We start from the raw sequence: 14,902 nt of genomic DNA on the forward strand, positions 1-14,902 counted from the left end.
GAAACTCTAGCGAGAGGTAAAGTTTGTTTATGGTTAGTGATTTTAGGCGCGATTGAGTATGAATATCTCCAGATTTCTGCTAGAGCCACTCCAATGGCGATTCCGAGCGAGAGAAGAAGAAGAAGAAGCAACGAAAAGAGACTGATTACTTTTTTTCTTTTTTATACACGCACTCTTATTTATGCAGTTTCATAAGTATGCATATATTTACATTTGTTGCCATTGCGTTCTCTCATAATTGGTTATCGTACTGTGCTTAACCGAATTGGTTGGTTGTTGGTTTAGTGTTTGGTTAAGATTCGAGGAAGAAGGTGTTTCTGGATTCGCTGCTCGAACCAAAGAAAAAAATACCCGCTTCTCTTTTTTTTTTTCTTTTTTTTTTCCAGGTTTCGTTTTTCTTTATTCTACTCTGTCCTCACTGTCTACGCATACGCATTTGTCCGCAGCGCACAAACACAATTAATATACAAATCTTATTATAATTTGTTTCAGAAATTCTTGTATTATAAATATCACATTTTTATTTTTCAAAATCTGAAACTAAAATACTGTATAAAAATAAATCATAAAAATACTAAATATCCATTACTATTATTTTAAATCGATTAATATCAATCGCATATTAGATTATTTAAAATCGTATGTAGCTATTAAGTAATATTATAATAAGCGACTACCAAATATAATTAATAATAAAATAACGAATAACTAAATTGTAAATGAAAATATAATAAAAAGAAATATTAAAATAAATAATAAGATCCAACACGCAAATTTTAAGTTATATAAGTACTTATACAAAAGAATTAAGAGAACACTAATCCATTAAGTACTGTTATATATATATATATATATATATATCTGATTCAAGAGTGCCTTTTATACTTGTCCCGACTTATGTTTAAAATATTCTCCACCTCTCCCGAATCCTGAAAGTTTAAGAGACATATACATATTATAAGGTTGTTCCGTTGTTGTATATACAAAATTTTCCAATTACCATTTTCAGATTACTTACTTTCTCTTAAAAATCAGGGCATCATCAGTGTTAGGATCAAGGAGAAGACGGGAAAAACCAATTGCTTCATGTGAATGGATAGTTATTTCATCTACACGCATAAAATGATTAATATGAAATATACATACAATATAAAATATATATGGGACAAAATGAAAATAATAATGACATATGCTTGATTATCCATACTTTCTTTTTTATTTATACTCCAATCGGTTAAGACAGAAACCGCAAAAGGACCAATGAATCATTTGGTTCTTTCTTTGATATCAGCGGCAAAATCCCCGTATGCGATACATTTCAACTTCACATCCCTTTGATTAAAACAATTTAAGTTACAAACTTTGTTACCAAGACATAGTGATCGTGAGAGAAAATATAACTTACTTGAGATTTGTGATCGTGAAAGTTATTTTCTGAACAATCTCTCCATCAGGGTTATTCTGTGTTTCAATATCGCTAATATTTTCGATCACACCAATGAGACCTAGAAATCAATTATGAGAGAAAATTTTATCATAAATGAACTTCATATATTTTTTTTCTATCTATGTACAAATTTATAAGTTAATCTTACCAACATGATACAACTGAGCGTAAGAAATTCTGTATATCTCACTAAAAGGGACAAATTTCATGAAGGGATACATTGTCAATGGTCGTAGGCTTGAGACTTCTGTCAGTAGTGAGAATGATATGATAATTTTGTCTCGTTGTCCTTCCCTCATTCTTCTATTCAGATGGTATCAAGCCGAATTTAGACAATTCAAGCCACTGTTCTTCAGCCCCAACGCGGTAAAAATATAGAAATGCGACGTTACCACATGAAGCATTAATTCTACAACCCTCTATACAATGAATTTTGAAAAGAGATCAAACAAATAACAAATATAGACAAAAAAGTTATATATTAATATCAGATAATACTTACATTTTCGTCGACTAAAATGAAATTCATCCCTTGTCGATCAGGTTTATCCCATCTTTTCAAAACTTTGACAAGGATTTTCCAATCTCGTCTCCATGCATGTAATTCATCAACAAAGTTATATGTAGCCATGAGGATAATGCTCTGAAAAAGTCAAAGAAACGGTTGAAAAGAAGGATTGATTTGTTGTTTGATTTTAACGATGGATATGAGAAAATGAGGATATATATATAACACCCAAATAACAGTTATGGAAAGTGTTTCATGAATCAGGGCCTTTTACGTATATTTGTAAACTAAAAATGCTCTATTTTTGAAAAGTTGCAACTTATGATGAATGTTCTAGATAATTTTTGGTTATTACGGTTTATCTATATTAGTAAAGAATAGTCAAATTTTTGTTATAACACGAATTTTTTTGGCCTATATGATGTATAAAAATATTGGGCTCAGATGATATATAATTTGAGTGTAACATAATACACCGTTAGGACCAAACCTTAATGGATTTGTCGATTGAATGTTGTGCAAACAGATTTAGAATCAAATCAGTTATACTGTATATGTTATTGACATGCTTTCTAATCATCCAACAAGTGCTATTTTCGACAGAACATTATTTAAAATTTATAATATCATTTATATAATCTAATTTATCAGAATAATGTTATTTTTATCCAACACTATATTGATCTAACATTCTTATTATTAACAATTAGTTTTTATGACCGTTAAACTTTTAAGAGTATAATTAACGGGTGTCTTAATGATACACTCGTTCGTGATCATCTATAAAATAAAGAAACGATAACATTTTCCATTAATCAGAGAAGTTTTTTTTTTAAACTTTAAATTTTATAATACACAACCGCCTTCTTGTTATCACAAAAAAATGGCTCCATGCGAACGTATCTGTGAATTGGATTTGACTTCGGAGACTTCTTGCATATGCATTCAAGTTGTCAAAATGATCACCGAAGACACTGGTTCTAGTATACCAAGAAAAAAACTTTTATTAACCGATGAACATGTAAGTATATCACTCTAATAGCGTATATTTTTATGAAATGGTTATCTAACTTGTCTATATATTATGTCAAAGGGTGATAGAATTGTAGCAACAATCCCCAATGACTTCATGGGTCAGTACAACGATCGAATTTCTGAGGGGAAATGGTATTTCATTCCTAATTTTGGTGTCATACATTATCTACGATCATCTGATGCGATCTTCAACAAATATCACTTGTGTTTCAACGAACATACTCGCATTCAAGAAACACTGTTAATTCTCAAAGATCATATATATTCATTTACATCATTCAGTGAAATATCCAATATTCCATCTACACACTCTAAGATTGGTATGTCTCGAGTCCGATTAATTGTGTTTTTTTTTTGTTTTTTTTTTAATTTTTAGTTATAATCATGTATTAATTTTTTAATTTTGTAGTTAACTTGATCGGATGAATTGTCAAAGTTCGTAAATTGAGCGAGCATGCAGGGACGAAATATGGAAGATGCGGTGTTGATTTACAGAAATGCATCAAATTCACTGTCAGAAGCTTTGAGTAAGTAAACATGTAAATTTTTGTATTTTTTTTATAATTACACGAACCTTTTAATAGGGAATAATAATTAAAGTTCTAAAGTGATCATTTGTTTATGATTATAGATGTGTCGATATCAAATGTGTGGCATTTGACAAATATGATATTGATTTCGAAGCACTATGGCTAAATATTCCTAGATGAAAAGTAGTATTCTGTGTTTTGAGGCTTTGGGAAGTGACACCTTACGGAGGTAGTGTTTTACAATATGGTAAATGAAAATGTTACAATATAGTATTCTTTTCAAACAAAATACGTCAATTTTGATACAGATAGGATACGCGTTTACTCTAGCGGTGAATTCGCAGATATCAAGTTTGATCCTCCTATACCCGAAGTCGAAAATGCCCGTTTCATGTAAGGAAAACTATTATCAATAAGTTTCTATGTTATATTCGATATTTTGATAACAAAATTATCAAGTTTGAAACGAATAACGTTATCTTCTCGAATCAGGTTGGATTACACAGATGAATTCAACCACATAGAGGATTATTACATTGGATGGCACATGCCATTCTATGTGAATCGTCGATTAGGATGAACTATATTCTATTATCGAACTATATTGCAAACTCTATTAAATTATAATATTATTTGTATGACACTTTAATATTTTAATATGTATTAAATATTTCATTTTACTGCGAAATCGTGTTTGACATATGAAGACATATTTTCTTTTTGACATACATATGAATACATATTAGTTGTGGTTTTCATAAACGTATATACTTTATTATTGAAAAACTAACAAACTTTCGTAAATTTTCCACTCTCGATAGCACATAATTTTCTTTCAGCAGTAAATTTCGAAGACAATATATATTGTATTTATAAGCAATAATTTAAACCCAAATTAAAGTAAAGCTTAGGCAGTAATTTAAACTCAAATTAGAATAAATTATCATTTATTAATAATTGCAAAATAGACTTATAAATACCAAAAAATGTGTCTAACAAAACTAATAATGCATCTGGACTATAAATTTTGAATGCTTGTACTCGGCCCAATCCATTAGACACCGTCTGTATCCAGCTTATCTAATTTCTCTCTAATCCTGAAATTTCAATAACAACATCATGTAGATTGAAATTTCAATAACAACAATAACAACATCATGTAGATCTAAATTTATTAAAATATTGTTTTTTTTTCTTTCATAAGTCAATTTAGACAACACATAGAAACATACTCACCTATTGCCCAAAGTTAGAGCTTCAGCAATCGGTGAATCGGTGAATCACTGATAAAACGAGACACACCATCATCATCATGATACTTGATAGACACATTTTCTAAAATATATATATATATATATCTATATATTAGAATATTATTACATTATATACTACGATTTTATAAATAACATATTGATATATATCAGAAAACATACCTCCGTCAATTGCTACACAGCAATCGGTTAACACACATACAGCAGAAGGACCTTCGTATTCTCTACACTTATCTCTTATTTCAGTTGCCAACTCACCGTGTACAACACATTCAAGCATAAACTCCCTATATTTTGACAAACAATGTAGTTGATAATTAGTTAGTTAGACTTCAAACATATAGCGAATTGATGATGAAGTCGTTCCATTCGGGTATGTAATAAACTTGTCATCTATTATCTTAAAGCGAATTGATGATGAAGTCGTTCCATTCGGGTATGTAATAGTAAAGTATCTAGCATCTTTGACGACTCCAATCAAATCTGCGATTGTAATTAGTCAAAATAAAGACATGAGTTCGAACTATAAATTTTACATTATACGAAGATACCAAAATATTCTTACCAATTATATAATAATGAGCATCTGGGAATTCATAAATCGGGAAGAATGATACAAAATTATAGAACAAATTATTTGTTAATGGTAAAGTCGGTGAAATCGTTGTTCCCTTTATTAGTGTAATAACATAATCATTTTTTGTAATACTTTGGATATTAGTCCAGCTGTAAGGATTCAAAAGAAATCCAGTCAACATAAACCATTGATCTTCTTTGCATATCTGACTGAAATGTTTCATCATCCGATTGTTTACCCGAGCTTGTCTTCTACAACCCTAGAAGTTTATACAATATCAACAAAACAACAAAAAACAGATTATTGTATGTTAAAACAATAAACATAATGAACAATAAATATCACAAATACTATATTAGGTTATTGAAATTTACCCTTTCATCGACCATAATAAAATTTAGGCTTCGGTTATCATCCGAGTAATCCACAACCCAATTTTTCAGTATCTTCACTATAATTCTCCAATCGGATCTTTGAGAGTTCAATTGACGAATAAAATCATAATCCGCCATTGCGTGATGATTATCTGTTAGGGTTATGAAATTTAGAGTATATTTATAAGAAACAATATGAAATTATATTAATCTATAACCGAAAATTAAGAATATTAATATTTCAGAATCAAAAGAGATAAGCAAACAATATTATCTTCGATTAATATATATATATATATATTGAGATTTTCCTATTTAAAATAATGTTAATATTCAATTCCTCACTGTTATAAATTCTTAAAATTATTTATTATAACACCATATATATATTTTGAATGACAAATTTATTTTAAAGAAATTTTACATTAGCTAAATGATAAACATCTACAATAGATTCTAAAGATGGTGACTTGTTAACGTGTTTTGATTTTCAAGAACCCGTAAATCCAACCAAGACCTTATTTTTTTCATTGAACAAACAAAATCAACTGTTTTTAGATTTTTATTTTTTCTTTCGTAGATATTACAAAACCATATTATTTATAAAACATAGTATTTAATAGAGCATGAGAAAATTAACAACCAAAAAAAAAACAATAACAAAGATAATAACAAAAATATAAGTTATAGGTAATACATATCTAAAATAAAGAACTGTTTCCATACACTTCGTTCTGTATCTTCACCAAAGTCCAGAAATTAATATTTAAGAATATATGTAAACAATATAGTACTACTAAAAAATTGTATTATAGAAGTAGGGTTAATGTCACAATGATTATCTTATTTTGCCCAAAATTCAGAAACTTCATCCATTGGAGGAGCAGTCATGAAACACGAAAGACCCTCTGCTTCGTGATTCTGGATAGTCAATTCTTCTAATGAAAAAAGAGAATCAATACGCATGATGATACTTATAAATTCAAATTATTTAGAGTTATATCAAATTGAAGTGTATACTTCCAGTTCTCGTATCACACCAATCGGTTAAAACGCAGACGTCAAATGGACCATCATATTCTATGCATTGCTCCTTTATGTCAGATGCTAATGAGCTACGTGCGATACATTCCAATGTATTATCCCTTCAAATTACAGAATAGAATCATTGTAAAACTAAATTATCATAACCATAGATAATAGAAAATAAAAAGAATGCGCTCACTTTAAAACGAAAACGAAATGTCAGGACAATTTTTCCATCTGTCTGCACAACTGGTATGAGATCTCTTACATTGTCAAGTACACCAATCGAATCTGAATAAATAAACATATCAGTAACACCAAAGCGATTTTTTTTTTTAAAAAAACAATATATAATTATACTAACCGATATGGTATTCATGAGCGGAATAATTGCTGATAATCTGAGGAAATTGTACAAAACTGACAAATGCCTTATTAGATATTGGTATTATACGTGAAACCTTTATGTCGTCAGTCAGAGTAATCATAAAATCGTGTCTAGTTATCTTATCGCGATCGTTCCTGAGCAATCAGTTGAGACTAAACCGAGATAACATAATCCAATGACCTTCATGGCAAACTCGTTTGAAATACTCGAACATCTGATTGCAAACTTTTGCCTGAATTCGGCATCCCTACTTTAAAAAAAAATAGAAATTATAGAATCAATAAAAAAAATATACAGAATCAGAGACTTATTACTAAAAAGTTTAGTTTATAATAAAACTAACGTTCTCGTCGGTCATAATGAAGCCAAGCCCTGGTAATCCATGTGGATCATTCATGCGCCACTTTTTAAAAACTTTAACCACAATCCTCCAGTCATCTCTCCATCCATTCATTTCATGAACCAAATCATAACTACCCTTGTTTGTAAAAATTTTAGAGTGAACAAAATATCAGAAAGTAGTTATGTTCTGTTGCATCGAGTCTCTATCAGATTATCTATATATAAGTAACGTTTTTAAAAATATGATTATGTCTAATGGTGACTATTCATTAGAAACCGTTTACTTGAACCGAATCTTTAAAAATGGTTTTCATTATCCATTATATATATACATATATATTTAATATAAATACAATATGATCGCAACCACTAAAAACAAATTATCTTTAATTTTATAATTTTTTTTAAAATATAATAAAATACAATCTATATATGTATATTTTCTTTCTATATAATCTTAAATTTTGTTTTAATTCATATCGAGAAATCGTTTTTAAATAAAGGAATCCATGATAATATTAGTTTTTTTTTCATTTCAATATCCGAATATAAATTGGTTATTAACGTATCTAAAAATATAGATATACTGAATCCATTGATTAATCATGACTTAGGTATATTGGATATTATTACGCAAATAAATATCTAAACATTATACGAATTTACTAAGTCCCTACAAATATATTATTGGTTTCGATTTTAATGAACAATGATAAAGACTAAGCACAATTGGGTCCATATCGTAGAATATCTTTGCTATCACGATCATTAAAGTTTTTATGAGTTCTTGGAAAAAACAACTATAGTTATGACGACAGACAGTAAGTTTTTCCAGTGACAAATATCAAAGTATATATATGTTTCCTAATACGTTTACTTTAGGCAATTATTCTGATTCCTCTAATATGTTTACTTTAGGCAATTACTCTGAAGACACAGAAATCCTATAAAAAGGGCATACTCTGATATCGGACCTAACAATACGAATTAATAAAAAACACATATAGTACATATAATATAGTTTGATAATTCCTAAACAAAATTAATATATAAACAATAAGAAAGTATTAAATAATATCAGTGATCTTAGTTCTAAAAGTAAGCATAAAATTACTAAGTAGTGAGTTCGAGAATACACAAAAAAAATAGTGAAGATAGAGAGATAAAATATTAAATACAATAATTATTTAGAGGAGGTCTACAAATAACATCAAACAGTCGATGCTCTCGTCCATACTTGGCTCCGCCTACGAAAGTGATAAAAAATCATTACCAAAACGTTTTCATAAACATTGTAACAACAATATATAGAATCAAAAACTTTAAATACTCCCGTGGCTCTAAATGCATCAACTTCCTCATCGACAGAATTGTACGAAAAATCTGAGTAAAGATGATTAGATTGGAGAACCACAGACTTCTTACCGATACCTAAACAACAATAGACAAAGGTATTATTCAACATTCAGATTTTAAGATATATATGAAAAAAATATATATATACCTTGACCATTTGTCATCTTCCAGAACCTTAACACCCAGACAACCGATTCACATGTGTTTCTCTGATATACATCATATAGATTTATTGCTAAAGAACCACGGGCGTAGCATGTTAACCGGCCTTCTCTTCTGCCACAAGAAATACAATATGAAAAATGAAATATTTGGTAAACGCTTTATATGTTAACAATCCTTTACATATAAAACAATGGACATGATTCATAATACTGTGCATCTACTATCTCAAATCGGAGATAAGCGAGATTCTCTTCATAAGCATCATTACTTGCATTGCAGAGTGCACCCATCTTTACAATAAATCCCATAATGTCTAATAATAAACGAAATAATAAATTGAATTTAAATATAATATAAAATTTAACACATGTGATTAGAGATTAACATGCAAACCGATAAAATTGATTAGTTCTTATAAAAAGTTAAAAATGCAATTTTTACCAATCAGATAGTCAAAAAATATGGCTCGATCCACAATATCATAAAATCGGAAGCAGTGGAGATACAAATTGTACGACCTCGTTCGAATAGGGGTGATAATAGTGATAGAAGTTAACTCCAAACGATGTTTATTGATCGTTGTAAGCATTGATCCAATTGCTTCCTTAACGAAAAAACTGAAAATCTGGATCCACTGTCCCTGTTTGATTTCTCTCCAGTGAGTGGGAAACTCGTTTGGCATAACGGTTGCAGCGATTTGAGTACCCTAGAAAAATAACACAGCCGAAATAATCAGTGAATAATATATAGAAAACATACAAATAAACTTAAAAAAAGGACACATACTTTGATATCAGACAGAACCATCTCGATAGTATTTCCGAAGAATGTTGAATGCTTTCAGAGCCTAACCACCTTGTCAGATATTAGCCACCCTGTTTTGCAAGTATCCAAACATGCAACATCGACAACATCAGACATTTTAGAAACCTATTTTTTTCGATCGAGAACTCTGAATGAGATTTCTAAAGAGGAAAACTAAAAGTGACGAAGGATGAGAAAGTGTGTTAAAGATGAAAAGGACAAACAATGCAATTGAATTGGCAGTTATCCTTTCTTCTAAAATTATTTTCAATTGAATTATCTAAAAAAAAAACTTGAACAATTACCATTTAAAGCCACTTATTATCAAAACCAACAACAATCCCACTAATTTATGTGAAGACATTTCCATATTGATATTGACCGATTTGTTCGTTTCACGTGTCAGAGAGAATATATTCCATGTTTTAAGTAAATATATCATTTTACTAAATATATCATTTTGCTAAATTATAACACTTTCCATAAAAAATATGATCTCTCTCTGTAGCTTATGTTATTTAAACCATTTTATTTTTCAATATTTTAGGAAATAATATATTAATGAAAACTATAACAAAAAGGACATTTATGTAGACTTATATGTTATAACTTTATGTATTTACTTGGACAATTTTCCTTGAAATTATATGAAATAGGAAACCTGAAAAGTCAAACGGTTAGGTGCAAACATAAAGTCGCATAATCTTCCCAATAAAGATTGAAAAATGAGAAAAATTATTATTATTACACACCTTATAAATACTCACTTGAGGTTTTCTATTTCAAAGAAGCTTGAAATATTTTATAAGTAGCTTTATCGTTTGTGAGAACATTCATAAGAACATGGTGAACACAGATGAAAAAAAAATTGATGAAAATGGCTTGCTAATCATCAATCCCCCACCTTTGGTAATGAGATTCGGTGTGGTGGAACCTAAGTCACCATCTTCACCAACAGATTCCGAGATCGAGCAAGCAGAATTATGGGAACAATTACACCTCCTCACTACATCAAACCAGAAACCCAAACAGAATACTCCTCATGTAATATACCCTTTTAGTTAAAGGTTTTTTTATTATGTCTTACCCAATGAATTATAAAATTTGCATATTCTATTTATGGAGGATGATAAAGACAACCCATATAATTAGACACCCCAAGCAAGCTGCTCAAAATGAAAACATGATCTGATTCTAGATCTGGAGATAGGGTTGAAGTGCATGCGTTGCGGTTTTTTGGAGACAGAAATCCGACACATGGATACAGCCGAATGGGTAAGTAATCAGAAATATCTTTAGATTAGTAATGAAAAACAGTCTAAAATCTATGTATGTGGCTTCTGGTGTTTTGTTATTGATTGCTCATTGAACTCTAAGTTTTAGAAACAATTCATGTTTACATATGATATTGAACTAATTTTAAAGTTATATAATTTTTAAAAAATTTAAATTAGATTTTTTATGTTCATGCTTGAAGGGAGAGATGAAGAAGAGTAAAAAGAGGAGGTCTGGAGTTTAATCAAGAACCATATCAAATCCCATGTTTTTTTTCAATGATCAATTTAAAGACAGTATTACTTCGTTTAATTTCCTGAAAACTATTAAGTTTATTTCCATGACATTGATAATTTGGTCTTGGAGCATTTTCGATATTTATAACTATGCTACAATTTAAGTTTCGTTAAACTATATTCTCGAATTGACTTATCATTAGAATATCCGACTACAGTTAAACGTCAGATATCAAACCACTAATAAAAGAGAACATCAAGAAAACTGTCAAATTGTACATGGTCGAGTCATATATATTTGAAGAATAAACGATTCAGATTGATAAAACCGAGTAATTATACTACTTTCAATTTATATACAATGTATGGATTCAATAAAAATAGGAGTCGATACCAATATCCATTAGTAGCATTCCTTTGGGGTAAACCAATCAAACATAATGTAATATATGGGCTTTATGAACCCATAAACGATAATAGCTAATCTAAACTTAGTATATGATATAAGAATTATTTCAGGTCCAACTTAATGAAGAATTGGAAAATGCCAAATCTATTAGTAAAATCTATAAAATCAGACATAATTAGAATGTAGTAAAAAGAAATAACATATTTTGAAAACCATAGAGAATAGATAAAATGAAAAAAAAAAATTATATCTTGTCAAAAACTTCCTTGTAGACAACATTCAATGTTTTGCTTTTCGGTTTGTTGTCTTTATCGGTGATCAAGATCTTCAAACCTTCTCTGGATGTAACCCTCGACACAGCAACATAGTTTCCCATGAGTAAATACCGGTCTTGGAAGATACAAACCAACCTTTTCGAGTGTTGGTCATTGACTTTTGTTTATAGTCATTGCAAAAGCTAGTGTAATAGGAAACTGCTTGCGTTTCATCCTGAAAAGAAGTTTCATCTCCGAAGGAGAGAAGAATATTCTAGGAATGAGTACTTTGTCACCAACTTTGCTACCAGTTATTATCTGAGCCTCGAGAACATAATTAGCTATCCGAGTTATGATGAGTCTTGTGCCATTACACAACCTATTCTTAGGGTCGATATTTCTTAGCAGCATTACAGAAATACATTCCCTCAACTTCAGGACATGATTAGGGAATCCAAACATTTTGATACTATTTAAAAACTCCTCGGTATAAATCATATTGTTAGACCCACCTATATTCTCACTGGCTACACTCTCCGATGGTATTTCAGATGCATCGTTATAATTGACAACTTGCTCAGCGGTATCAATGCTATCACAACTAAGATAGGTCATTTCAATACCTATAACATACATAACAATCGTTATATTATATAAATCTAAACAAATAAATTAAAAGGCTAATAAATCATAAACATATCAGACAATTTCGAAAGCATGTAGTCATTTATCGTCTCTACATCATCGTTTCTTGGACTCAGTATGGCACAGTCTTGAAAAAATTTAGGATCAGTTTTTGGAAAAACAATCCCATAAATTTCTTTGACGATCGTTTTTATAGGATCTTCACAGTCTTTAATCAACAGATCATCAGGAATATCAATCTCGGATTCACCACTCCCATCATCATTTATCATTCTATCACCAATATCTAAGATCCACTTTGTAAAAGCAGCACGTTCAAGCATTGCACGGCTACTATCTCCAGCAATAAGTCGCATGTTCTGTGTAAGCCTCAACACTCTACATTTGTACCACAGATGTGACGAATTCAAAGTGGCCATAAGTATCTCTGTCTTCCCAGCATTTGGAATCACTGGCAATATTTGCCTGAAATCCCCTCCCAAAACAATGACCATGTCACCAAAAGGCTTATCAACTTCTAATATATCATGCATTGTTCTATCTAGAGTCTCGAAGCAGTCTTTACTCATCATCAACGCCTCATCCCATATAATGAGTGTAACCATCCTTATCAGATCGGCAAGATTAGATTCCTTTTTGATTGCACAGAAGGTAAACTTATTAACCACAATAGATTCCTTTCGGCCTCCTTCTAATAGCAATGCAGCAATCCCGCTCGATGCAACGTTAAGAACAACATCACCTTTGGAACGAAGAGCAGATCCTAATAGACTTTACAAGTAAGTTTTACCAGTACCTCCAAAACCATAACAAATAACATACATCCCTTGTTCTTATTTACTGCTTCTAGGATCTCATCATAAACACTTCTCTGTTCGCTGGTTACAGTGGCTAACATCTGCTCGTTTCTAACTCTAAGAGTTTCACGATTGTAGTTCCTCTCATCCCGAATAAGAGGATTATCACGTGACTCCAGAGTAATATCTTCAGGAAATGGCATAGGTGTGAATTCTTTTAAAGATCTCCCACTTACACGTAAAAGAAGTTCTATTTCGACCAGAGAAAACTCTTTAACTTGCTCCTCAGATAGACTAACAGCTACAAAATTTCAAAAATTTATAAAATATAAATTAGTTACCAATATATTAAAGATATATAATAACAACAACGTAAATGATAACTATACGACTTACTTTGATCCCTAGCAGCCTTTTTGTAATTATATATGATGTCATCTGATAATACCTGCTATGTAGCATTCCAAACTCTAGAAGGAATGAATATACTATGAGTAGTGAGCATGATCACAAAAAGACGACGGAGATAATTGGCAGAAAGCCACAATCCGGCATCATTGATGGCCTCAATATATTTTTTGTCATCATTCAATACTCCATATGCATAGCAAGCTTCTTTGAACGAAGAATGTAGAACTTTGTTGACCGTTTTTATATCGTCAAAACTACATGGTCCTGTGACTAAATTAAGCAGAAGTCTTAAATAGTACTCTTCACCTGCTCCAATGGGTACGTATGTAATTCTACCAAGAGCAATTCTCCTTGAACGCGGCGTCCATATCCTCTTTGGTCTATTCCATACAAATCTAGAAGGAAGTTGTGCATAAGTTAACGTCGTCGCAAATTCATACACCTTGTTGCACTCCATCCAAGCAATAAATTTGGACGTACCAACCGAGACACGATGAATAACCTCATCACCTGGATCATCCTCATTGTATATGACCATTTGCTGGTTCGGTAAATGAAAGGGTAGTTTAACTACAGAAACCGTGCGATGGTGAGTACGATTACCAAAAATTCTCCACGTAGATTCGGAAGGCGCTACATACCTATATAGAAAGACATTATTAAATAATGGAAGATTGAAATTTCAGAGGTATAAAAGATGTGAACAAAATGTTTAAAACATACCTACAATTGAAGTTTTTCTTAATCTTGTTTTCTTTATCATCATTCTTGATAGTTGCACGGATGTAATCAGCACCTTTATGAATATATTTGAACAGATACTTTACTGATCGAGATTGTACACACCATTTGACATTGATATGAACCCTATAAAGCAATGTGAGACTCCTATTATAAGGAACCACAAATCCATTATCACATTCAATACCCTTTTTAACAATAACTTTCTTATCATTACGTCGCCTTTATATAGAATATCCAACATCATCTATTTTAGTGATCGGACTGAATGCTTTTGGAAAATACTTTGTACATTTTCCTTCAGCCATACA

At 30.6% G+C, this 14,902-nt stretch overlaps 1 protein-coding gene across 1 annotated transcript in view; it reads right to left on the minus strand.

The window, feature by feature from the left end:
- Positions 1-1,668, minus strand: part of LOC18991658 — a 6,016-nt gene extending 4,348 nt beyond the window's left edge. Inside the window, exons 1-2 of the mRNA XM_024151940.1 lie at positions 1,596-1,668; positions 1,406-1,505 (exon numbers count right to left, since the gene is read on the minus strand). Of these exons, the coding sequence (XP_024007708.1) occupies positions 1,406-1,505; positions 1,596-1,668 (173 nt within the window). The remainder of the gene's footprint in view (positions 1-1,405; positions 1,506-1,595) is intronic.
- Between the last annotated feature and the right edge of the window lie 13,234 nt (positions 1,669-14,902).

This window comes from Eutrema salsugineum, unplaced genomic scaffold (genome assembly GCF_000478725.1).
Source record: "Eutrema salsugineum unplaced genomic scaffold, Eutsalg1_0 scaffold_5, whole genome shotgun sequence".
Taxonomy (NCBI): Eukaryota; Viridiplantae; Streptophyta; class Magnoliopsida; order Brassicales; family Brassicaceae; genus Eutrema; species Eutrema salsugineum.